The sequence below is a fragment of the Spizellomyces punctatus genome (assembly GCF_000182565.1).
Source record: "Spizellomyces punctatus DAOM BR117 chromosome Unknown supercont1.2, whole genome shotgun sequence".
Classification (NCBI taxonomy): domain Eukaryota; kingdom Fungi; phylum Chytridiomycota; class Chytridiomycetes; order Spizellomycetales; family Spizellomycetaceae; genus Spizellomyces; species Spizellomyces punctatus.
Window position 1 is genome coordinate 1,528,630 of NW_015971538.1, and position 24,924 is coordinate 1,553,553.

General features: G+C 47.8%; 11 protein-coding genes across 11 annotated transcripts; 6 read left to right on the top strand and 5 right to left on the bottom strand.

Annotated features, from left to right (window-relative positions):
• Positions 1–141: 141 nt before the first annotated feature.
• SPPG_01458 (uncharacterized protein) lies at positions 142–2,568 on the top strand. Its single transcript, XM_016749776.1, has 11 exons — positions 142–444; positions 509–615; positions 686–805; positions 872–995; positions 1,050–1,170; positions 1,258–1,336; positions 1,395–1,483; positions 1,546–1,638; positions 1,705–1,890; positions 1,954–2,184; positions 2,257–2,568. The coding sequence occupies exons 1-11, from the start codon at positions 170–172 to the stop codon at positions 2,368–2,370; spliced, it is 1,539 nt and encodes a 512-aa protein (XP_016612050.1). The 5' UTR covers positions 142–169; the 3' UTR covers positions 2,371–2,568.
• Positions 2,414–3,723, bottom strand: SPPG_01459 (proteasome core particle subunit alpha 3). Its single transcript, XM_016749777.1, has 5 exons — positions 3,609–3,723; positions 3,388–3,550; positions 3,157–3,323; positions 2,827–3,078; positions 2,414–2,755 (listed from the first exon to the last, which is right to left on the bottom strand). The coding sequence occupies exons 1-5, from the start codon at positions 3,652–3,654 to the stop codon at positions 2,625–2,627; spliced, it is 759 nt and encodes a 252-aa protein (XP_016612051.1). The 5' UTR covers positions 3,655–3,723; the 3' UTR covers positions 2,414–2,624.
• A 285-nt stretch (positions 3,724–4,008) lies between these two features.
• On the top strand, positions 4,009–7,957 carry SPPG_01460 (ULK/FUSED protein kinase; the record flags this gene model as incomplete). The annotated part of the gene is made up of 4 exons (XM_016749778.1): positions 4,009–4,422; positions 4,485–4,578; positions 4,644–4,735; positions 4,797–7,957. The coding sequence occupies 4 exons, from the start codon at positions 4,009–4,011 to the stop codon at positions 7,821–7,823; spliced, it is 3,627 nt and encodes a 1,208-aa protein (XP_016612052.1). The 3' UTR covers positions 7,824–7,957.
• SPPG_01461 (uncharacterized protein) lies at positions 7,835–9,599 on the bottom strand. The gene is made up of 9 exons (XM_016749779.1): positions 9,490–9,599; positions 9,349–9,429; positions 9,176–9,287; positions 8,990–9,096; positions 8,852–8,929; positions 8,654–8,779; positions 8,280–8,591; positions 8,150–8,228; positions 7,835–8,082 (listed from the first exon to the last, which is right to left on the bottom strand). The coding sequence occupies exons 1-9, from the start codon at positions 9,571–9,573 to the stop codon at positions 7,997–7,999; spliced, it is 1,065 nt and encodes a 354-aa protein (XP_016612053.1). The 5' UTR covers positions 9,574–9,599; the 3' UTR covers positions 7,835–7,996.
• A 125-nt stretch (positions 9,600–9,724) lies between these two features.
• Positions 9,725–10,784, top strand: SPPG_01462 (ribosomal protein L24). The gene is made up of 5 exons (XM_016749780.1): positions 9,725–9,824; positions 9,952–10,061; positions 10,248–10,389; positions 10,453–10,580; positions 10,676–10,784. The coding sequence occupies exons 1-5, from the start codon at positions 9,803–9,805 to the stop codon at positions 10,676–10,678; spliced, it is 405 nt and encodes a 134-aa protein (XP_016612054.1). The 5' UTR covers positions 9,725–9,802; the 3' UTR covers positions 10,679–10,784.
• Positions 10,785–12,648: 1,864 nt separating this feature from the next.
• On the bottom strand, positions 12,649–16,004 carry SPPG_01463 (uncharacterized protein; the record flags this gene model as incomplete). The annotated part of the gene is made up of 6 exons (XM_016749781.1): positions 12,649–13,138; positions 13,204–14,961; positions 15,027–15,058; positions 15,125–15,449; positions 15,527–15,696; positions 15,782–16,004. The coding sequence occupies 6 exons, from the start codon at positions 16,002–16,004 to the stop codon at positions 12,869–12,871; spliced, it is 2,778 nt and encodes a 925-aa protein (XP_016612055.1). The 3' UTR covers positions 12,649–12,868.
• Positions 16,005–16,047: 43 nt separating this feature from the next.
• On the top strand, positions 16,048–17,310 carry SPPG_01464 (uncharacterized protein). The gene is made up of 7 exons (XM_016749782.1): positions 16,048–16,181; positions 16,249–16,407; positions 16,496–16,600; positions 16,662–16,713; positions 16,777–16,831; positions 16,917–16,926; positions 17,002–17,310. Exons 1-7 carry the CDS (start codon positions 16,088–16,090, stop codon positions 17,202–17,204), a joined length of 678 nt encoding a protein of 225 aa, XP_016612056.1. The 5' UTR covers positions 16,048–16,087; the 3' UTR covers positions 17,205–17,310.
• Positions 17,128–18,052, bottom strand: SPPG_01465 (uncharacterized protein). The gene is made up of 4 exons (XM_016749783.1): positions 17,758–18,052; positions 17,636–17,688; positions 17,525–17,581; positions 17,128–17,455 (listed from the first exon to the last, which is right to left on the bottom strand). Exons 1-4 carry the CDS (start codon positions 17,947–17,949, stop codon positions 17,368–17,370), a joined length of 390 nt encoding a protein of 129 aa, XP_016612057.1. The 5' UTR covers positions 17,950–18,052; the 3' UTR covers positions 17,128–17,367.
• Positions 18,053–18,139: 87 nt separating this feature from the next.
• SPPG_01466 (uncharacterized protein) lies at positions 18,140–19,420 on the top strand (the record flags this gene model as incomplete). Its single annotated transcript, XM_016749784.1, has 8 exons — positions 18,140–18,157; positions 18,223–18,291; positions 18,379–18,466; positions 18,536–18,648; positions 18,706–18,858; positions 18,922–18,966; positions 19,028–19,165; positions 19,226–19,420. 8 exons carry the CDS (start codon positions 18,140–18,142, stop codon positions 19,418–19,420), a joined length of 819 nt encoding a protein of 272 aa, XP_016612058.1.
• Positions 19,421–19,509: 89 nt separating this feature from the next.
• Positions 19,510–21,142, bottom strand: SPPG_01467 (aspartate-semialdehyde dehydrogenase). Its single transcript, XM_016749785.1, has one exon. It carries the CDS (start codon positions 20,751–20,753, stop codon positions 19,584–19,586), a length of 1,170 nt encoding a protein of 389 aa, XP_016612059.1. The 5' UTR covers positions 20,754–21,142; the 3' UTR covers positions 19,510–19,583.
• On the top strand, positions 21,125–23,373 carry SPPG_01468 (uncharacterized protein). Its single transcript, XM_016749786.1, has 3 exons — positions 21,125–21,717; positions 21,808–23,245; positions 23,304–23,373. Exons 1-2 carry the CDS (start codon positions 21,475–21,477, stop codon positions 22,639–22,641), a joined length of 1,077 nt encoding a protein of 358 aa, XP_016612060.1. The 5' UTR covers positions 21,125–21,474; the 3' UTR covers positions 22,642–23,245; positions 23,304–23,373.
• Positions 23,374–24,924: the final 1,551 nt, after the last annotated feature.

The following is a 24,924-nucleotide window of genomic DNA, read 5'->3' on the forward strand; positions in this document are numbered from 1 at the left end:
TGGAACGATGGCACTCATTCTATTAAAAACTACCAAGGCAGTTTTGATGACACCTTGAATACCAGGGTCCTGGGCTCGTGGTAGCGTTGCTAGGTTTTCGATTACGTACTCGCGAACTGGGAGTCGTTGGACGTGGCGGAAACCAACTCTAGTGGTCGCCCGTTGTTAAATGGCATTTCAAAACTCCTCCGCTGCATCCCTATTGTTCACTGATCCTCTCAGGAGCACGCCAACAACTGCCAATCTTATCCAATCTACACTAGTAGTATGGGGCTCACAACTGGTTTTCTTTGGTGTGGGTTGGGTGTTTGTTATGGAGAAGTTGTTCAAGGACTATGAGGTCAGGAATGGTCTCGTTCGGATAGTCTTTGCAGCAACGTTTGCCGCGAGCTGCACGTTATTTGAGATGATAATCTTTGAAATTGGGGGCGTACTGGACGCGAGGTATTGCCGCCACCTGTGCAAACACGATAACCGGACTGACAGTCAGCATTTTTTTCTCTACCAGTTCCCGATGGTTACATTGGAAGATTACCCTCTATGTCATGCTAGTCAACGTAATTGCCCTTTTGCCCTTCTATCAATTCTACATTTGCTTTGCCGAACGAGAAAGTGGTAAGGGGATCGGTGCTGCAAAGCTTGTTGTGAAACTCATGCGTTGACTAATTCTGGTCTTTCTGCTCAGTATGGCTTCGAAGTAATAGATGGGCTTTGGCTACTTGCTGCTGGATAGTATATCTCTACTTGTTTTGGAAAATAGGAGACCAATTTCCCATCAATACTGCCCAAGATCGCGCTGCGAGCAGTAGGTTTCCCAATCCATTTGTAATATGTCCGGTGTGAGTTCTTACGATGCATGATGGACCCCTAGGCATTTTTTTTGGAATTGAGCCAGGGATGGGGCGAGTTGGAGTCATAGGCGTGACTATAATGGCCATCCTGTCAGGATTTGGCGCTGTCAATTCTCCGTATACCACGCTATCCTTCTTTCTACGGTAGAATCCATCCCAAAATCAGCCCTCCCCTTTGCCGGTCTCACATTTTGGCAGTCAGGTTACAGACACGGACGTAATCTCAGCAGAAAAGAAGCTTCTCCAGACGATGGACATGGTCTTGAGCAAGAAGAAGAAGATCCTTCTCGCTCAACGACGACAGCAGGCTATGGGGGAGGTGCGGATTGCTCTCTTGATTGGATTTTCGGGTTTCGACGAAGAACCCGTAGAACGTATTATTCGCTCACATATCCCACTCTGGTAGCAACACATCGTGGGCGTTGGTGGATTCATGAGGAACATGTTCAATAAAGTTACTGGGGGATTTGGTCTGGGTAATGAAAGTACGTACTAGGTAAAGTGAACATTCCGGTAGACTACGCTGAACATGTTCATCTTTAGATATCGGCATTTTGGCTCACGAAATCAAAGCGCTTGAAACAGTTATGCAGCAATTATTTATGGATCTCGATGATCTTAACTCTGAACGGGTATGCAGAGAATGTCATGGCGACCACGGGCAGAGACATAATAGCGCTCTTGATACGAAAAGGAACGCATCAAATATTCTAAAACCTTCAAAGGGCACTATTTTAATATTCTGGGATACATATTCTCTGCATATTGTTTGTGGAAAGTGTTTACGGTACGCTACCAGTCATATTCTCTGAAGGAATGCAATATACTTATTATCGACGAGTGCATCTCGCAGTCAACACTGAACATTGTATTCAACCGTGTGGGGGGAACCGACCCAGTGACACATGGATTGAATCTATTGGTACATCACGTTGGAATTGAGGTGGACGTGACCTTCTGGGCTCCTCAGCTATCATTTGTATTTGTTGGAGTGCTTGTGGTGTGCTCCATCCGCGGATTGCTCATTCAGTTTATGAAGGTAATGATATCCGTTGCCGGCTATCGTGAAGAAATCCAACGATTCATCTCTTTGCGCAATTAGTTCTTCCGTGCATTCTCATCCTCCCTATCACCCAACAACATTGTGCTTTTCTTGGCACACGTAATGGGAATGTATTTTCTGAGTACTGTGCTGATGATGCGAATGAGTGTTCCTCCCCAATACCGGACAATCATCACGAATGTCCTCGGAAGAATTGAATTCAACTTTTACCACCGATGGTTTGACGTTATATTTTTGGTTAGTGCTATCGCAAGTGGTGGATTCATTATGGTCTGTATCGTATTCTCCTTAGTGTCTTGAAGTGGACGTACCGAGAAGAGCTAATGCAACACTTTGTGACAGATCCTTACACAACTGCAGAAGCAGCGAGATCTTGATAATGCTATATGGGCTGGTGGCGGACCAAGTGCCGGTGGACGAGGGGTGTTAGGGAAAACGAAGCCCTTGTATGATTGACAGGTCACCTTCCGAGATGATGAAAGACTCCCATTTTCTGTAGCTGGAGACGGAAGAGTCGGGTATTAAACACGGTCTTGATTTAGCTCTGGGTGAAACGAATGAAGTTGCGCTTCTGCACCAAGATAGTCCCTTGTATAGACGTGACGTATGGCGTAGCGTATGTTGAATATATAGGAATCACGCAATAACAACCGTCAGGCTCCTCACAGATTGGGGCAACCCTGATCACTGTCAATTTTTCTTTCTCATTTTTAGAGATCCTGCCTCTCAGTTGCCTGATTTAATAGCCCCTCCTCTTTTAACAGTTCTTCAATCTCATGTGGTTTGTAAAGCTTGTATATCACCTTGCCTCCTGAACTACGATGGAGGGTGGCAAATTCCACTTCAAACAAGATTTGGAAAGGATACGGTCAGAACACTCGTTGTATCTCACAGGTTCATAGAGACGCTTACATTTGTCGCTACCCATGTTGGTGGTATCCATTGTTTTTGACAGCACTTTGATTGCCAGACTCTTTGCTTCCTTTAGTCCCATTTCCTCCTTGTAATCTTGCTTCAAGATGCTTTGCGCGTTTGATGAGTTTGCTCCGATGCAGGTTGCCTTCCATCCGCTGTAATTTCCAGATGGGTCAGAATGGTAAAGCTGGAAGCCAAAATGCTCATCGTATCCGGCGTATAGGAATGACACTCCGAAGGGGCGTAGGCCTAATTTGCAGTCAATTACTGTCGCTCGACACGGATTCTTGGGGCTTTGCCCATGCCTTCAAGTTCGGCAGTAAATACCTCCATATTGTGTGTAGCCTTGCTTCAGATCACAGAGTCGTTGTACTAATTGCTCTACTGGTATCGGTTCATCATAAGTGAAAAGATACTTTTGTGCTTCCAGGCGCGAGTAGTTGATGAGGGTGTTCGCATCTGCTGTAATCCCTGCCACAGCACAGCATGCGTGGCTACCGAAAACACGTTAAATCGGGTATTAAGCACCCGAAGTCAGGGCATAAAACCACCACTTACTCGCTTAGCTGGTAGACTTTCTCACTGCTTGCTGTTTGTTCCAACAATTTACTTGCCACCTTCTTCTCTGCTGCCAGAACAACGCCATCTGTTCCAAGGATGCCCAACGCCGTTCCGGCGTGGGAGATAGCTTCCATCGCATATTCCACCTGGTACAGCCGGCCTACAGACGAAGCATAAGTCAATGCACAAGGGATGCTCACAATTTGAGAATATCCTGCCTTCTGGGGAGAAGATGGTTGTCCGTGAATCGTAACGGCGAGCCATAGTTTATAGTTTTCCTTGACAACGAAGGTAAGGTAGGTGGATGACGCCGGATGTGGATGGTCACCTAGTAGGCGCGCTCGTGGTGACGAGTCTACTGTTAGTCCAAGCTGACTGAAGCCACGTGACTTGTCACCTTTCGTACCAAGTTCTGATCGTAGCGACAGCTTCTGATAATGACAGCACTACTTGTATGATGCAGACTGGATCTATACTGCTTTACATTCCTATCAATGCTCTATCCCAATTTATCATATGCACCTGCGCACTGCGGAGCATATCCGGTGAATACGTCAACACAACTTGTAAGAAGTCTGGAGCACCTGTCCACGTGATTTTGAGTCCGCTTGGGCGGACATGGTCGCGCTGTGCGATTCTCTGCACTCTGACATGCAAGCATATAAAGTTGGACCGGCGATAGGGGCCGGTCAATTTGGAAAGGTCCACGTTGCTCTCCATCGCCGTACCCTCAAACGCGTGGCCGTGAAGCTGATACCCGCAGATCTCTCCGAGATACCTGCCTTGCAAGCAGAAATCTCAACCCACAGAGCACTGTTCCATCCCAATATCGTATGCTTGACAGACTGCTTCGAAAGCAAAGGGGAGGTATGCGTGGTAACAGAATACTGCGCGGGTGGCGACCTCTTAGCCAAATTGCAAGAAGAAGGCAGATTTGACGTTGAGAAGGTCCGCGAGGTCGCGAGGGGATTGTGCCGCGGTCTCCGGTATTTGCATGAAAAAGGGATCGTTCATAGAGATCTTAAGCTCCAGGTACCCCGACTGTGGAATGACGCATATGCGGTGACGGTGCTAATTCGCAGTGTTTTCCGCAGAACATATTACTCGATGACAAAGGGGTTGTCAAAATATGCGATTTTGGATTTTCCAGCTTTCTTCAGCAAAATGCGGCGCTCACGTCAGTCAAAGGTGGAATGAGTACTCTAATTCAACATGCGATATGGGCCAGCTTACGTTTCTGTCCTTTCCTGTAGGTACTCCCATTTACATGGCACCAGAGCTCATACGGGAGCAACCTTACACGCACGCGATCGACCTTTGGGCACTTGGCGTGATCCTCTACGAGGTAATTCTCAGCCTGGACCATATCTCCGTACGAAATTTCCCGTCTCTAAATTCGATTTCAGTTATTTGTGGGTATCCCGCCTTTCTATACCACCAATATCTTCAAACTCGTCAACTTGATATTGGAGGAATCGATAAAATGGCCGCCAGATATACCTCCTGATCTTCGCAATTTTTTGGAAGGTCTCTTACGGAAGGATCCCCGTGACCGATTGAATTGGCCGGAATTGGCCGATCATCCATTTCTTGAAGAGCAGAAGCCAACGGCCGCAAGGGAGCTCGCCAGGCACCTAGATTCCGCCATTGATTTGCCAGAGAAGCCCTCTCACCGGGATGGGGAAGCCGGTGGCTTAAACGGGGGGAGCATCAGTCGGAGTGGTAATGCAGGAGACGGCGTACTTTCTCGTCCGCCGTCCGCCGATAGCGGAGCAGGACACGTCTCGCTGTCCCATCCTCGGAACCGCCTTCTCACTGCAGCCGGTCAGATCGACTGGAGCGCGCTTCATGACCTGGCCGGCACCGCCACATTCATAGACGTTCTCTTCGACCCACGGATCATCAATGGTATTGCGCGCGGTATGATCATGTTTCATGCTGGAAACTGTCAAGACTCGAAATCTCAATCAGCTCTATTGGCCGTGTTGAACATCGTTGAGCAGTTGTTTCTAGGTATTAAATCAGCTGTCAACACGATGCCCGCGAGACTGGACCCGTCCCAAATTCAACATTTGCAGTCTTTTATGCGCACGGCGCTCGTCTGGCTGGCGTCCTTACTCAAGGGGTTCAGCACCGCCATCAACGAAACAACAGCGTCAGTCTTGAATCAGGTACTGATTGCATATGATGCAGCGCTGCACACCATGTTTTCATTGCTGGACCGCGATATTCCTTCGGTTTCATCACGCCCAGTGACCCCTGTGTCAAGGCAATCGCAGCCACGTCCTGGCACGCCGTCATCAATGCACATGTCGTGGGCTCTCTTAAGTGTAGTCACGCAGACATTTCTTCCTCTGCTTTCTCGCTTGCTCCGTGGATCTATGAGTGTTCAGCTGTTGTCGCTCCAAGCAACTACTTCAGTGTTCCGACTCATCCGAAGGTCCCCCCAAGAAATCCGTCTGAATCACTATGATGATATACTCAACTTGGAACTCATTTTGCACATTGTCAGATGCCTCGACGAGTGCGACAACAGAGTCATCCGAGACGTTTTAATTGCGGTGGATGTTTTGATAGGATATCAGATTTGGGAACACGTATCTGCAGATCTGTCAGCAGCGATGACTAGTCGCGAATTAGATGTCCTTAAGGGTTTCCTCAGCGCCATCGAAAGTGGACTAAAATCGAGAAAACGGCTTGATTCCATCTGCCAGCTACTTGGAGGACCTGATTTTGGACTTGCGGCGAAAGTACTATTGGCATGCTTGCATTATTCTCGCGATCTTATTGCGGAAGTAGCCAACATCTCAGATGTTGAAAAATCGTGCATGGATAGGCTGGAAGGCAAGCATTCGGAGCCAGCTGATCAGCATCTGGCGCTTCTTCTGGTCGCAGAGTTACTTGCGGTTGATCCACACTTAGCGGGGAAAATGGCGCTCATGATACAGTCGATTTTGGATGGCATCGCGGAGGAACAACATGACGCCATATGGCTCTCGTGCCTGATGCGATGCCTGTGTTCAATGGGGACGCAACTGCTTCCCGCATATGGACAAGCGCTGCAGTCGATGTACTCTCAGCTCCTAGACGCAACTAGGACGACTTCGGACCTTTCGAAAATGGGGAATATGCCGGTCCCACTCTTGGAAGCACCTTGCATGTTACTGGAATGCATGACAGAGAGGATGATGGACTCCTTAACGTCCTCTACCTTTTGGGCACAAGCATTGACCTATCTGCCCGATATGTTGGAGCTCAATAGGCGATCGCAGGCCGAAGGCTACGGTCCTTTAATGACTCTCTCGGCAGTTCGCTCGCTTGCTCGATTTGCTTATCGGGTGGCGGCGCTCAATGGAGTCCCAATTAATGACATTGCCACTGCCGCGAATAGAATGATGGAGTTTGCGGACCCTGCCTGTTTGCATCAAAGCTGCCTGCGTACTAGATTTCACGCTTTCGGTGACAGCGATATGGAAAAGAAGCATGATATCGTGCAACACGTAGTCGGACTTCAGTATATCCTTATATCTCATCTCCGTGCCACGCAGAGCGCCGAAGCTGCAATGACGGGGAATATGATGAATATCCTTAAATTACTTTCATTCGATCTCTCCGATGATACTATATTGTTACCGTTGGCACTCTTGGATAATTACATCCTCTGCTTTCCTCAAAGTGCAACCCATGAGCTTCTAACAGCACCGACAGAGCTGGTTCGAGTGTTTTGGGAAAGGGTGATGACCGTTGGCGGCAACCGCAATAGCCTGGTGCATGGCAACTCCGAAACTACCCAACAGCGACTACGGTCAGCAATGATCTTGTTCTCTCATTTTATGCGCGGGGCACATGGGAAAAAATCGTCGATCATGGAATCCTACCTGCTTGACATGAATATGCTTCAATATGTTCCGGCGGTCCTTATATACCCGAGCTCGGTGATTCGGGCGAAAGCATGCTCTCTAGTTGCGCAGCTAGCCCGTCTCTCCCACCGACTAGTACGGCAGATGACGAAGGTTGGTATTCTCAAGCTGATTACCGCAATGTGCCGAGCGGAAGAGGATGAGGGAGTCAGAACGAACGTGTGGAAGGCCATGATTGTGTTGGTGAAACGAATCAACGCGGAGGAGAGTCGGGATGTGGTAGAAATGGCTGTAGAGGCGATATTATCGAAGGACAATGATGATAAGAAGGGATATGCGCTGCACGTTCTGGCTGACGCTCTAACCGGCGTTGACGGCTATGAGAATCGCGAAACGGCGAGAAAGTTGCTGGATCCAGGTGGCTTGCATGTGCTACACGAACTCGCAAATTGCATGAAAACTCCCGCAGAACCCGATGAGCGTGTAAAACAAGCATATAGATCTCGAGCCATATCTCGCTGCTTATCGATTTTGCGGGTTGCACCTGATGGAAAATTCACTTCTAACCCTTGACAATGCCTTTATCACGACTTGACAAGGACTTTTTTTGTAAATATTATCTGTAGCAGGCGGTACATACAGGATGTAGTTTATTTAAAATTTCCGGCCAAAATCGCAGTCCGTCGATAAGGCCCTTATATGCTGGACGTCAGACTCAAAACTATGTACATTTTCGAGCTGGATATTCATCGCATGGCATTCTCGCCATAATCTCCGACTCCCTGCTCGGCGCTGATGATGCTGATGCACTTCCATTCGTCCAAGAACGAGGCTAAAGGTAATACGAGAAATAAACCATCAGTCGGGCTCGGGCTACAAGTACGAAGGATTAGGACTACCTTTCCATAACCGAACTTTGCCATCATCACCACTTGAGGATAGAATGGTTCCTGTTACATTCCATTCCACTCGCCAGACCTGACGTAGGATGTTAGATGAGGACGACGCTGTGCAACCTGGTATGCAGACCTCTGCTCCGTGATCACTGAAATCTGCCACCGTGTCTACTCGGAACTTTTTCTTCCCTTTTGGCGTCAATCCGGCAACGGCAGCTGCGGCCGCAGCGGGTTGCTGCCATCCACCAACACCTCCGACAGCGCCTCCTCTGGTGTTCTCGTCTGTCAATTTGAAGATGCGGACATGTCCGTCCTTGGACGCCGTGGCTATTAGCTGGTAACTGCGTCCCATATTGGGAGCCCATGCAACATCCGTCACGATGTCATTGTGTCCTCCCAGGACCTCGTGAGGCTGCCATCTGTTATGTGAATCCAATCGATAGACCTTATAACAAGGTCAGATGTTTCTCCACTGTCATGAACTCCTGCATGATTAAAACGTCATACCTTTGCAATATTTTCCTTCCCACATCCGATAGCGAGCATTTGCGGTTGAAACCTTGACGGACACCACGATAAACAATAATGGGCATCTGGCTCCTTACTGCTACCAGTACCAACTTCTATTTCATCCTGATGGAGAAATATATTGTCGATGAAAAAGTATCAAATAGCGGCATTGTGCGAGACTATTATTAACCGTACCATGAGCGTCCAATGGCTTAATTGTATTACGTCCATAGCTTCGTAGATTCGTACAATGCCATCAGCTGAACATGATGCCTGAGATTACGAGTATGACTACCACGCGGCTCATGCTGGTGACCATCACTGTTCACTCACCAGTTTCAATCCTAAATGGTTCGGTGCAAACTCAATATCTTGGACTGTTCCTTTGCTGTCCGCTAATCTTGCCTTCTCTACCCACTTCCGCCCTCCTGTGTATGCATCTGCTCGATCCGGTCTCTAATCAGATTCACGGCGTCCGACCAGTGTCAAAACCCCACAGATACATGGGGGAGGGCGTACCATGCTTTTGCTCTTCCCATATTCGTACGCTCCTGTCGAAGGAGCACGATGCAAAGACTTGCCCATATTCCGGATGTGCCCAGGAAGCTTTTAAAATAGACGAGTCGTGGCCCTGAGAGTGCACACCTATTAGCACAAATGACTGGGAGTGGGATAGAGGAATAAAGAAGTACCTTCCAAGTGTCATTTAGCACCCACAGGTTTGTTTGACGGTCCATATCCCACACTTTAAGTTTCTGGTCAGACGAGCAAGTCTGGACAGGGCATGTCAAAATAAGTCGGAATTTTCCATGTTCTACTTTTCCAGCACGCACCACGAGTCGGTTCCCGTAAAAGTCATAAGCGACATCGTGTATAAGGTCCTCATGGCCGGCTGAAAACTGGGTTACTTCGTTCATCTGGTGATGTTCAAGTCGCTCCAAATCCTCCACAAGACTCGCGTAGCATCCCAAGTTAATGACCTTCATTTTTCCCTTTTGGGCTGTACTTGCTAAATATGGTTATATGAGCTGCGCCATGTCTACAGCAGGCGAGTTGATACTTTGCAAGCAGCCGTTAGAACAGATTTCTCTCTGCACAACAAGTCCAAATTGCCCAGCTTCGTACAGGGAAGGACAATACATCGCAATGGCCAAGATCTCAAACGCCGGTAGGTGTTTTGTTTGTGAGAGAGTAGTGAACGAACGTGGGAGAGCTGAGATGGATGGATGGATGGATGAATGGATGTGATTGATGCGTTGACGTGACTTTGCATGCTGACATGCTTTTCTGCGTAGTGTCCTCCAGCCGTCGTAAGAGCCGAAAGGCGCACTTCTCTGCGCCCTCCAGCCTTAGGCGCAAGATCATGTCTGCGCCCTTGGACAAGGAACTGAGGGAGAAGTACAACGTACGTGGAAATTGAAATGTTTGTGAATTAGAGTGGGAGGGAGAGGGGCGAACCACTGCGGACAGACGAGATCGGCCTGCTGCCAATATACTGTCTGGTGGAAAGCCCCCTCGTTTTGCTGAAAGCATTCGAGGCGAGGGTTGGGCACAGCAAAGCGGAAAGCTGATTATATCTCGCTTTCTGCAGTGCCGCTCCATCCCCATCCGCAAGGATGACGAGGTGAAGATTGTCCGGGGTACCTACAACGGTCGGGAGGGCAAGGTCACCACTGTTTACCGTAAGAAGTGGTGCATCTACGTTGAGAAGGTCACCCGCGACAAGGTCAACGGTAAGCATTTTTTGAATGCTGTTTCCACCACTGTATTGCGTGCCTCATATTTTTCGACCGTAGGTGCTTCCGTCCAGATCCCCATTCACCCTTCCAAGGTGGTCATCACCAAATTGAAGCTCGACAAGGACCGCAAGGACTTGCTTGAGCGCAAGGCCGCTGGCCGCAAGACTGAGGCCAAGACCGAGCAGGTGTGTTACAACTCGCCAGTATTTAGTCCTCTGCGTCGACTCAATTGCTGAAACTCTCTTCTTTGGCTGTTGTTTTCGTCATTGATGTTGTATAGTAAATATAATGCTGTTCTTTAATATACTTGTGTGCCTTCTAAATTTTGGGGGTTGTTATCTGTTGTCATTGCATATACTACCATTTTACACATCGAACTCGCTGATGAGAAAGACTGCCCTCTGTAATTGCTAGGCGGCTTTCGAACTCGATGTTGCGGTCACGTGATTAATTGCTATAGCAACAGTATAAAAAAAAGACGAGCCGAATTGCTATAAAAAGGGAGTGCATCGTCCTCACATCCCTTATTCTTCAGCTTCTGGAGTCGATGGGATGTCCTTTGGATTTTCCCCTGGATATCCTGATAGCGTAGTGCGCTCGGCACTTTCTTGCCTTTACTTTAAAGGTAGCGTATCTGGCTTTCGTAGCCTGTGTGCTGGCGATCTGTGGTGCTGGGGGTGATGACTTCAATTCTTTCCCCGTCTTATCGACCATGGTGAAAACAGCGCCTCGCTTTACGGAGCGGGGTTCACTCTAGCCAGTGCCTTGTCTGACCCATAACAGATCGTCAGAGCACAGTGTTCTCATCTTGTGCTTGTCAACCTCAACTGATCACGATCTTTATTTTCTTGTAAAGGTGGCGTGGGACTGCGTGCCCAACTTGTTCACGATTGCCCCGAAGCCATTCCGCTCGCTGTTCAGGTAGGCTTCGACCCTCTCATGGATAAGGTTGCACGTTGGCCGAGGATGAAGCTATTGTTTCCAATTCGCAGTTTCCACCGAAAGGGGTTCGCCTCTAATGCTGGCACAAGTACCTTCCTTGGATGTCTGAGGCCATATGTGCAACCTTCGTTCCTTCTCATCATACAGATGATGTGCTGATGATTTCACTGGGTGCTTAGGTATCCTTTTTTCCTTGTTTAGACACGGCACGGCATGTACAGCTCCATGCTGCAATACCTTTCGCATTCTGATACACGACGCTCGGGCCGACGGTATCCCAACCTTCAGAGCCTGGTGGACTAGGGTGGTGCTCAAGCTTGTGACTCCAGCAACACATCCGGGTAAGGGGTTCGCCCCTTGCTATTGACGCTGGGACAGGCTCCCACATAAGCACATCAAACGCCTGAAAGAGGCGCAGGGCGCAAGCTCTGGTGGGTTATCAGAAATTCAGGCGCTGGGCTTGCTCGATGATGCTTTGTGCACAGAGTTGGGACCAGTTGCCTTTGAAACAGGCCCATGTGCGGCAAACCGTTAAGTGCAATTCACAAGCCGACTTGCGAGTCGGACATGAGTGGGATGCTCTGACTGCCACCCTGGTTCCATTTGCTGTGTCGTTGGGATATCTTCCGCCTAAAAGTTGTCTGGGGTGCAGCGTGGTTGGTCTGGTTACATCTTGTGTGTACGTGTTTAGTTAACCCATGCCCAGTCCCAGTACAAGCACGCTCCTCAGTATGGACGCTACCTGTTGAGCTGGTTAGACTCATTGCTATGCTCATAGACTCCATCTGTGGGACGCTTATAACATACCTCAAAATAGTAAGTATTACCTCTAGGATGGCATGACTTGATCAATTAGAGATCATTTTACTCGCCACCGCAACCGTTGTATACTTTTCTATGAGAAGCTGAGCATTGGTCATGTCCATTGGGGGACGGATTCCGGACAAGCATACCGCGTTGAATATCGTGGGTGCAGGTCACTGATCTCGATTTCACATTCTTTATCGTTACTTCCCTGGGACTGGGTACGACACCTTTTGGAGAGTGGTGCTCTCTGAAAGCCGGGGCCGGTTGCGGTTGATCCTTGCAGCTCCTAGCCGTGAAGGGATTGCAAAGGCACTGTTTCTTCGCCGGGATAGAGTGAAGTAGGGTTTGAGGAGTGTTGTCAGGACTTCTGCGCAATAGGCATGTAAACCCCTTTTCGCGGACAAGGTTGTGACAGGACTACATTTAGTTCTGTCTCTGGTCCTGTGCTGCTGATACTGAACAACGTTGTGTGTTTTGAAATGTTTGGTATGGAGTGTGTGTTGGGCGTTTTGCGTTTATTTACCATCGCTGTGAGAACAGGCATTTACAATTGCCATCTTGCGCTGGGTGGTGTTTGTGGTTCTAAACTATTTATTGTAGTGTTTATGACTAGTGTTTATAATTGTTCGTGGTGGATGTACAAGGATTATGTATCTACTACTCTGTCGTGCAACATTGGAAAGGAAATATGATACAGAAATAGCGATTCGCTTCACACCACTTACTACGACGCACCAGACAGAACCTCCTTGGCAATCTTGCCGCCTCTTCGCACCGCTTGTTCATCTACGTTCTTCCCCCCAACTTCGTAACCCTCGCGTGCCCATCCCTTGATAAAGAAACCCAAGCCTTCTCGGACGTTCTCGTTAGTTAATGCTCGGTTGAGAACTTGGCGTAAACCGAGCTCGCTTTGAGCTAATGTTGTAAAAAGAGTGGACAGAAATAGTTTGAGGAATAGAATTTGGAGGGGCGCGAGGGAGGTATATGTGAGTGCCTACATGGTGAAGTACATAAATTTCAGAAAATTAGTGATGATAAAAATTGCCAGGAAATACACACCTTCAGGGCCGTCAGCGTTAGACCATTCGTCCCGATAAGATGTGCGTAAAGTTTGGCCATATTTGACACCGTTCGTACATCCATTCCTTCGCCTTCCTCTCCAGCTCCTGCTGCCATTGCCTTGAATGCGTCCCAAAGTGCATATTGAAATGTAACCTTGAAGCCGTGTGCATGTTGACATACTTTCTGAGCGACGAGTGCATAATATGGATTGTACACGCGTTCTTGGCAGCAACAGTGAACGAGCACCCTGACGATTTCTCGTTCTTGTTTGTCCTTCAAATTCAATTTGAGCAGTCGTTCGAAAGCATCCACACAATCTTCACTGCTCATTAGGACGATAAACACACTGCGCCGAACGTCAGTGTTCATTTTTTGCGCCTTGGCGAGGCGCAATAAATCGTCCTTGGTATCCGCGGCTGTCGTTCTTTGAACGTCGCTGTCACGAAGTCCGCCCTCGGCGTCAACAGAACCATCGTGTCCAGCCCAAGCTGAGCCCACCAGCCACCATTTCCCCTTGGTCTTTACGGATCGGATATCTGCTAATCCAACCCTAAGGGGTTCTGTATTGTGAACATATCTCTTACTTGCTAGATTTGTCACAAACTTCTTCAATCGCTCTTGCTGGGTGCTCTCTCCGCCAGAGGAAATTCCTTTCTTTTGCAATTTCCGTTTGTTGTTTTTGAGATCCATTATTGTTTCCACCATAAACTTGAACCTCGTACTGGTACTTCCCACTTCTCGCTTCTTGACTTCTTCTTGAATCGTCAGGACAATGTCTTTCAGGGCCAACGGATCGTCCGCCCGGAGCTGAAACCCGCAGATCCGCAGCATCTTCAATAGTATCTCGACATCCAGCTCGGATAATTCACTGATGGTCATTCGCACGATGTCGTAGATCAGGACGCATGCAACCACTTCGAAATTGTACAGGTATGCCAGTAATATGACCAAATTTGTGCATCGCTTGCTCTTGGCCTCTACGCCATCAGGATCCTTTTTGTATCCTGCCAAATACTCTGCTCGAGACTGTTCGAAAAGCTCCACGATCGTTTGAACTATGTGCGCTCCAAACTCCACGCCGATTACGTTAAACAGCGTAGCAATGAACGCAGCGTACGTCAGTACAAAGGAATCCAGAAGATTTGCATGGTCACCGACAAACGCGACAATAGAGTCAGTCAAAATTTCTGTAACGTCGTGCCGGCTATTGTTTCGGTAGCATTCCTCAATGCTAACGAAAATGGACTCCATGTTTGCATCGCTCAGTCGGTTCAACAATCCTTGTATCTGTCGCTTCAGGCGTTTATATTGCTCGCTTTGATTTTCAGACTGTTTGCGCAAATGTGGCGGAACGTATTTCGCCGTCGTAGCCACGTTGGCATCAGTTTGTTCCACACTTTGCTCAAAGTTCTCAGACTGATCATTATCATCACTTTCCCCGGCCAGTTGTAAGCCATCCTCATCCTCATCCTCGTGGTCACTCTCGTTCTCGCTTTCCGCATCTTGAAGGGATGCATCAACTTCAGGTATCTCGCTCTCATCTGATTCCTGTCCATCAAAACCCTCGTCAAAACCCTCATCATCAGACTCATCAGAGTCTCCTTCATTTGGAGAGACCGAGCCTTCAATTCCATTTATACCCAGCTCCGAATCTCTATCAAAATCTGAATCGTCCTCCTCCTCATCCAAGCCCTGTTCACTGCTGTCATTCCTGCGATTCTCAGCCCAGTCCGTTGCGAAGTCTTCGTCATCCGACTTTATAAAATAATGAAATGAGTACCCGTGTCTCGAAGTGCCGCCAGAAAGAAGTGGAAGTTTACCTCGCCTCCGCCCATGAGCCCTTTGAAAAGAACTAAGGAAGAGTATAGGTTAGCCCGCTGTACGGAACACAGTCAAAGCAAGAAGCCCACCAACTTACAATCAAGACCATCCTCACTGAATGCTGAAGGCATCTTCTTCTGATCCTTGATTCCCAATTTTTTAGCATATTTGGCAATTTGCTCTTCGTCAGCACTGAACGCTGACTTTGTCACATCCCCCACAACCAGTCGTTGTTCGCTCAGCAGCCGGTAAAAGTTCGGATTATTTTTGGCGAGTCGTTCCAATTGACGCTTTTCGGTAGATGGGTCATTTGTTTTGACCTGGGTCGGTGGTTTTCTAGCCGCTTTCGGCGGCTCAGATACTATCTGAAGTTTGGGTTTCTTTGGGATATCGTCGTGCTGGATTGGCCCTTGCTTTCGCTTCTATCCATTGTGTTCTTGGCTTAGGACTTGTTCAAGAGCCGCGATGTTTCAATTTTCAACGCAATACATATCCTCACCTTCGTACCAGGCTCCACTTCTGTTGGAGGTTGTGTCTTCCGTCCGTAGTGGGCCGAAATTCTCTGCTTCTTCTCTTGCCGCTGCTGTTTACGGTCTGCCTTCCTTGAAAAGGCCTTCTTATTGAAGCGTAACGCAAAGCGCTGTTCAAGTTCTTTGTCTCCACTACCATCTTACGGTTCGGCACAACAGAAGATACGAGGAAGCGTGAGTTCCAAGCGACATACGAGCTTGACGAAGGCGCTGCATGTCCATACCAACAGTTCGACTTTCTAACTGGTCACTTAAGCGAGCGGGCAGCTTGGTCGTGTCGTCCGGCTGTCTCCGCCCTTTAGCATGACCTCGAGCTTTGAACCCGCCCCGACCTCTTGAACTTCTGTTCACCGAGGATCTCATAGCAAGTTTAACCATAGATGATGTATCAAGTTCAACATTTTTGGCCAAAAACAATTCAGTGGCACAGCGTGGCACGGCAGTCATGTCCAGACCCACGGACGTACTGATAGATCCGACAGAGCGATCGCCTGCCTGACGTTTCCAACATTTTGCTTTAACGACGCAACATGTCTCACAAGCCTCGGAGTATGCCCGTCGGGCAGCGCAATATTCTGCGTCCTAATGACTCGGCTTCTCTGTGGAACTGTACTCTATCTCCAGGTCGGATTCACAAGACCATTTTGTCATTCAAGTACGATATGTTATTGCTTATCCTTTTTCTTTGAAGGCTGGACGCGGGAGGAGTCTGATATTCTTCGAAAAGCGCTGATGAGATTTGGGGTCGGGAACTGGAAGGACATTATGGAGTCTGGGTGCCTTCCAGGAAAGACGAACGCACAGCTGAACTTGCAAACCCAGAGACTTTTGGGCCAGCAAAGCACGGCTGGTAAGTCACAGGGACGGCTTGTTTGATGCATTGAGTCCCAGAAAGTATGCAATATGGATGTGTAACATCGCTCATCCTCATAACATAGAATTTCAGATGCTCCATATCGACCCTCTTGTCATTGGGGAAAAAAATGCACAAATACAAGGAGAGCATGTGAAGCGAAAAAATGGGTTCATTGTCAATTCAGGAGGTTCGTAGATTGAACCATGCGATATCCTTGACTCAGAATCTCTGACTATTGAATGATAAAGGGAAATTGTCGCGGGAGGAGAAGTTGCGTAGAATAAAGGAAAACAAGGAAAAGTAAGTAGTGGACGGAGTCCAATCAAACCCCACCTGACCAGGGTCACTTATAATACCTTATAGGTATGAACTTCCGGAGGATGTATGGAGCAAGATAGACCTTCCCCGACGCGATGATGTAAGTTTTCACCTCTCCAGAACTACCTTGAATGAGAACATTGATTTGCCCTGCTTGCCCTGCTCTCTGACTGATATGATCCTAGCCGGTAATACGTAGGTGTTTGATTGGCCCTTGCATATTCATCGAGAAGTTTGAAGTATGACTGATCACATGTTCATAATGCGCAGTGCTTGAACAGAAAGAGCGACAGTTGGCAGAAATGCAGCAAGAGCTCATCAAGGTGCGGGAATGGATTCAGGATAGACGAACAGAAGTAACAAAAGATGCCAAAGCATTGTCGCTGGAGCTGGACTCCTTTGTCGAGAATGACGAGAATCTTGATATAATGGAAGAAACATCGAGAGGCAAGCGGATAAAACGATCACCATAACTAGGATCCTGTACATAGAATAGCATACGTAGCAAAATGACGGTTTCCCAGAACTCTCCAACAAGCGTTGCGAGAACAGTGTGAAGAGGATTTTTATTACCATCCAGTCGCTAGATTTGTGTGGGGACGCTGTATGCTTTGTATGTCGGTCGCAATATGTCATCTATACCCTCAGACGTTGCTCTTCCTCCAAAATTGATGCCACCCAATCTGCTGCCTCCCGGCCCGATTGAAGATCCCTAGTTCGTGTCCTGTAATCAAGCAACATCTGTAAGAACCAAATCCAATGAATTTTGCACAAGATCGACGTGACGATAAACCTTGCAGGAAGTTGGAAGAAGTCAAACTCCGTCTGCAAATCCCAGTAAAGACCAAACCTAGAAAGGGGTCAGTACTTAATTCAGCAGTGAAATAACAAGAGATGTACGAACCGGTCGAGTCGGTCAATAGACAGGTCCCGGACGAGATTCGCCTCGAGGTTCACCTGCACATGCGCGTGAGTTTGAGTCAGGTTGGCACTAGACCAAAGCGCCAGATCACAGGCCTCACGCACCTTTTCTTGCGCAACCTTTGCGTAGTCAAAGAGCATATCCAGGACCTTCTCATCAACCTCAGCCTTTGTGTAGTGTTTTGGTGGGGCGATAGTTTTTTGGTATAGAGTTCTAGTAAAGGGAGACAGTGGAGCGACGAATGCTCGAGGAGAAATAGCAGCCACACGCATAGGAGCCGCAAAGAGCGAACGCATGTTGAAGTTCAGTGTGTAAGCGAGCCGGTGAATGTGGAGGTCAGTAGCAAATCTCGAACGAGAGTTGGTTTGGGGACATCAAGCACGAGTGTCATAGCAACACGCGACGTGCCCAAACTTCCAACGCAACTTTCACGCAGCTTGCCATTTTTTATTTAATGAGGCCATGAGTAAGGAACGGTCGCCTACAATGGCGCAAGCTTTATTGGTGCGTTCGGGATATCAAAGATGGTCAGTGTGTCTCTTTCATTTGATAACAATCAGTTGCCGTAGGCAGGCGGACTTGCTGGGACCGCTGTCGATGTTGCCCTCTTCCCTCTTGATACAATAAAGACTCGGCTGGTGGGTAATGTGCCTTTACCATTTGCTGAATGGACTGCACTGTGTTACCACGTTTTGAGAGTCATGACACTTTAAAGTACGCATTAGCAAACTAAGGGAGGTTTTTGGGCCTCAGGAGGATTTTCCGGAGTGTACTCTGGTCTATCGTCAGTAGTAATAGGATCAGCACCGGGAGGTATGCGACGAGTCACCCTGTCCTGAATTTGATTACTATTATGATAATCGTAACTGTCCATCCTTACAGCTGCCGCTTTTTTTGTGACTTATGAATATCTGAAACGGAAGCTGGCCAGTGCGCTGCCTGGGCGAAACCGCGAACCGTTGGTGCATATGATTGCTGCATCCGGTGGAGAAGTTGTAGGTCTACTTATTTTAGATCCGACATCTTTGCGGGGTTATGAATTTTTGAATCAGGCCGCATGCTTTATTCGCGTACCAACGGAAGTTGTCAAGCAGCGAATGCAAACTGGCCAGTATCGAAGTGTATCGCTAGCCTTGACATCTATAATGAAGTTGAATGGAATACGAGGTTTTTATCAAGGCTACTCAATGACAGTTTTTCGCGAAGTCTGTTTTCCTTTTCTGCTCCTTCATATATTCATTGTTTTCTGATCAATAACCTAACACCAGATTCCATTCACATGCATCCAATTTCCGCTATATGAGCGATTTAAGGTTGGTCTTCAACGTCCGGCCGTCTGGTGCATATGTCTATACCCACTATTCCTACGAACAGAAAATATGGGCTGACTGGGAGGGTAGACCAGTGTATCCGTGGGAGGCGGCCCTATTTGGGTCAGTTGCTGGAGGAATTGCGGCCGCGTTGACGACGCCTCTGGACGTTGTTAAGACGAGGATCATGCTCTCCACAAAGGTAACAAAACCAGGTGTATTTGTGAAAAGCTGTTTAACAAACTGACTGTTTTTTTAACAGAGAGGAGGCGCCGTTGGTATATTGGAGACGTTTCGTGCAATTGTCGCAAAGGAGGGTGCGCGAACGCTTTTTTCTGGTGTCGGGCCGCGGGTTATATGGATATCGATCGGAGGTAGCATCTTCCTGGGCGTTTATGAAGCGGCGATGAACCTACTGGTGGATGGTAGACTGAGTGCTCATTCGTTCGACCTGTAGTCGAATGCATAAGTGTAGAGCATGACATCAATTAGAGTGTACCATGTCCATAGTCCACCAGCCCTAATAGAGACAAGCTACACCGCAAATGTAGATAAACAAACTTCGAGTGTTTATTAAAATTGTCATGGACAACGCTTCTAGACAAGTGTATACGATTTGCTTAAATGAGACCCTTCGCTACCGCTACCTCGGCATTCATGATACTGCTTCCTGCAGCGCCCAAGATGGTGTTGTGGGAGAGTAGCGAGAACTTAACATCGAAGATGTTGCACTTTCGTACCCGCCCAACCGCGACAGTGTTTCCATTTCCGATCATTATGTCCATTCGTGGCTGCGGTCGATCAGCCTCTTTCATCACAACGACCGCATGTTCAGGTGCCGATGGGACACCCAACTTCTGTGCATCCGATGTGTAGGATTGTAGGGCCTCGATGATCTGTTCGATCGATGGTGCTGGGCACTTTTGGAACTCCACCATGACGCTTTCCATATGTCCATCGATGACAGGGACACGGTTGCAGCTTGCCGACACCTTCATCTCTGGCAAATTTGAGAATCCAGTTAAATCTGCAGTGACCCCTCCGAGGATTTTGGAGCATTCGATTTCTATCTTCTCTTCTTCGCCGGATATGTACGGCACAACATTACCCAGGATATCCAAACTCGGCACACCTGGATACCCAGCTCCGGAGATCGCTTGCATGGTAGTGACAACCACGCGAGAGAGTGGACCAAAGGCATCTTGGAGAGCCTTCAATGGAACGACGAGACCAGTGGTGGAGCAGTTTGCGTTTGTGATGATGAAGCCTTTGCTCAGTCCGTGAACCTTGCGTTGATGTGCAATGACGTCAAAATGGGATGTATTAACGAGGGGAACAATGAGAGGAACAATAGGGTCCATGCGATAGTTCTTTGCATTTGAGAATACAGCAAAGTCAGCTTTAAGGAAAGCGGATTCAATGTCCCCTGCCACGTCTGAGTCTAGACCAGAGAAAACGATACGGCAGTTCTTAAAATTTTCCGGCTCGCATGTTTGTACGATGAGGGATGCTACGTCAGCAGGAATAACCGTAATTTGTTTCCAGGAACGAGCGGCAGCATCCTTGTAAGCTTTCCCGGCGGAACGTGCGGAAGCTCCAACCGCTGCGACGACAAAATAGGGATGACCTTCCAAAAGTTGAATGAAGCGCTGGCCAACGGTACCAGTGGCGCCCAGGATGCCGACTGGTATCTTCTCTGCCAGAGGTGTATTGGGTGCTGAAGAGGACATTTTTGGGGATGGTCGCAATTGTGGGAGATCAGCCCCCAAGTTCCCCAGCGCGCAAGTCATAGATGATCTTGGTCACGTGATAAATATAAACAATGCATTTTGCGATCCGGCTGGCGATCATCAACAGTAACTTATAAAACATGGCAACTAGCTCATGCAAAGGAATTGATGAAGATGCACACACGATCATGGTCGATGAACTTACCCATCATCGAACGGATTCATGACACCTACAGACAAATGCAAGATCGATGCCGAAAACTAATTTTCCTAGCAGGGAATACAACACGAGCGCTTCTATTGCTGGGTGCAACAAATCAAGAAAATACCGTGCTATGGGTGATCGTTCGCGATCAAGCACTTTTGGGCGATAAGTTCACACCATGCGATTTCCACCAGTAGAAGGCTAACTCTGTGTTGATATTCAGTTCATGATCCAACCCCTGGCGCACTTGTCACCAAGCATTCACTTTGACGCATACAAGTTGCTCTGGAGGGCTAAAGGGTCTTAAAAACACACTTATGAAAGGAGACGGAAGTTGAAAAAACGGATGGCGAGTAATCCGCTTACGCAATCTGTCACGCGCAATCACGCCTCGTCAAAGTGAGTCACGATTCGGTTGGACGCAGACCGGGAACGGCGGGGGGCAAAAAGACGAGGCGACGGAGGGATCTTTCCCCGCAAATAATTCTGTCGTCTTCGTCCCCATTGCTTTTTCAAGTCTTTCTCTCATCTATCTTCTGTATACCACACGAAATTCTGAGGTCCCAATTATCACGAATGTCCCCACCTTGCATTAACGAGTCAGATTCCTCGCCAACCACCTGTTGCTTTCCTTTCTGCACTGAAATGGAGAATCGTCGAACACAATCTTTGATGGATATGTCTCACCTGCAGCGAATTGGAGTTCTGGCATATCAGGTTTTTGCGGCGTTTCCTGGGCGGCATCCCGAGGCTGATGCGATACTGGACCGACTCTGCAGTCTGATCCGGGATGTAACTCTTGGACACTTGAAAGTTAAGGTGGGTTCGGGTTGCAACACCATCAGATTCAAAACGATCGCAAACCGGGTTTAAAAGCTGCTTTTGCTCACAACGCTTTCCATCTTAAAGCCCGCCCAATACCCTGTGGAATATTATCCAATATACGAGTCCTCTGTGTACACAATGTGTGTTTTTGTGCTGAAGCGTGGAACCACAATGCCAACACACGATCATCCAAAAATGACTGTCTTCAGCAAGATCGTAAGCGGGGATCTCCATGTGCGCACATATGAGTTTGCCAAAGGGTCGACCGCACAAGCTCATGCAGTAGTGGATCCGCGGACTGGAGATCTGGTCCAGGCACGACCAACAAAGGCTGGACTGAACAGAATCATATCTGCATCAGATCCTGAATCGCTGCTTCTGATACGTCCCGAGGGAGGACCGAACATGCACTCGTTTACTGCTGTCTCAGAGGAGGTGGTATTATTGGACATCATAGGGCCGCCGTATAATTCCGAAGACCGACCCTGTACATATTTCAGGGAAGTGAGCTGGGATGAAGGTTGCAAGTTGGTGGCTATGGGGGTGGAGGCAACTGCACCTGGAAAAAAATCGAAGAACAAAAAGAAAAAGAAGAGAAGAAGGGCAGTTGGACCCGAGCGCAAAACCGATGCTATGCCTATACAGGAAAATGGATCTGCTCCCAACCCATGCCCACCACCACCACCATCAACTCCTACCCTCGATCTTACACCGCCCCCTGTGAGGTCTTCGAACACAACAATATCCAATAGCTCCTCTGAAGCATCCCTTGACCTCCTTAATACCAGCGGCACAGACGAGATGTGTTGGCTGGTGGAGGATCCGGATGTTGACTACAGATGTGTTGAGCGCTTGTATCGTGGAGAGCCGGTTGCAAAAGTGGAAAGATATGCTAATGTCGAGCTCGGAATAATATAGCGTAGCATCGTCAGTGGTGAGTCTAGGGTGGCCGACATTGGGAAAACGCAGAGCAGAGGGCCAGCTTGGTGTCTATATCATATGTACATGACTGAGGAGCGGGGCAATTGCAAAGCTTAATCTTTTCGCCTCTCCGATAACGCCGTCTTAGACGCGATCTAATTGTAATCAAGAGCGTTGGGCTCTTGACATGCCTTCCCGGGTCAAAGCACATGGAATCTACCTGTGATAGAACTTAATCGAAGTTGCGCCATTCAAAAAAGGTCCATAAGTGTACCAATAACCCGTCTGTGTATCAGAAAGTGTCCGCTACCAAACTGTCCTTGCTTTGTACATTTAGAGCAATTATCTGCAGAAAAGCGCTGGGAAGGAGCAGATATCCTCAGGAAATAACCAATTAGAAATGTAACCCTAATCGCGGATTTTCAGGGTTGCCTCTGGCTTCCCAACTTTTGCATCATTGTCCACTCTTTATGGCAGAAATAGCAGGTGAAGAGCAACCTTACGCATGACCACGACTTTGAAAAGTTCTTTTTCATGTAACTAGGGAAACCCGCTTTCTGTTCGCCAACACATCGCAACTTCAAGGCAGTAGACGACGTTTGTATGTACTGCTCGAGATTGAATGGGCTACTGCAATCTGTGCTGATCATGTACTGTAGAGTCGGATGAAATACAGGTCGAGGATGAGGAAGCTTACCTAGTCGTTGTCATTATCTGTGTGCGGTTATGGTATTGGTATGAGGCGTTAGTGTACGTACTGGTTTACAAAGGCATGCTCTTACATGATGGGTCGCCGTAACCAAGTGAGTTAAGTGCGGCATCCCAACGAGATATTTCAGATCTTTGCACACAAGTCACTGAATACGCTAATAGCAAGGCTGCCTTCTGGAAAGTCTGAGCTACTCGGTAATAACCAGAGGACAACGAGGCTCTGAACATGGGAAGTCTGATGACAAATTGATGTGCCTCTGTGACGCCTGCTGCTCTCGTCCTTATCCTTTTTGCTTTCCATTTCAACCAAGTTTCTTCCTTTATTTTACTGAATCTTATTTGATCCATTCCGAGGAGAAAGCCAAGAAATACATAAAGCGTATTTTTTTCATTCACCGAGGCCCGTTATTCGCTGGTCTGAACAGCATGCCTCCCCCTGTGCTTCTTGACGGAAAGCAAAATTAGATGTGAGTATACAACAGAAGATTCGATCTCCAGGAAAGCGAGTATATCATCTGTTCATGCAACCTTCTTTAATGTGCGAGAGGTTACCATATCATTGATGAAGTTTTCGCCAGGATGGTTAGTAGAGCACACTAATCATCTTTCTTGGCCTACGCTTGCCGTCCGTACCTTATTTCCATTCTTTCTCTCATCTATGTTACGGCGCGGACACTCCCTTCAGCACACTCGCATGATACAAAATTGACTAGGTTTACTATCTCCATATCCATACCATCATTAGCCGTCAAATCATGACCTTGAACAGCCTTCCTGGATCTAGAACTAGTCTGACTGCAGCAAGATGAATGGGGCGTGTAACGCAAAAATGACACAGGAAGCAGTTCAGTCGTTAATATGGATGCCAGGAACTGTAGTGGTAACGTGACGCTCCCAGCATTGTTAGTACTGATTCATTCATCCTACTCAAGTGAGAGTTATGTTTAGCGTGTAATCAGGTCTTTAGAAGATTATCGATTGCGCGAAACGATGGCTTTCTAATGGTAGAATAAGGATACGCTAAACTTGAGACACAATTGGCTCCTTCCATTATCCCTATAGCTACCACAATAGGTTTAAGACTAAACAATTTATATATACTAGAATACAATCCATCATTAAACCTTTCCAAGTCCTAGCCACTGGCAACTGGGCTTAGTCAGCATAGGTCGCCAAGCTAAGCAACAACAGCCAACAATGGTCGTAGGGGGCAGAAACAAACCTAACCCAACGGACCCCGACCTACCTGGTTTCCGTAATTCCCATCAATCATCACTTATGAATTATTATTTTAATCTACTTACCTTTTCTCAGCAAGTTCGAGGCTGGTATCTAAAAACACCCCATAGCGTTGTTCTTCGGCCATCACTTCGATCTCTTTAATTTACATTCTCCTCCTGGGCAAAAATAAGTCGGGAGGATAGGGCTCAATTCCTCCGTTCACAGAAATTTTCATATGGGCATAGGTTTTGCCGTGCACGAAAGCAGCCATTGAAAGCCGTGGTCCAGGGGGCCAACATGCGGGCACGACAACCGATCATGGTTACCGATTGTGAGTCATAGGTTAGT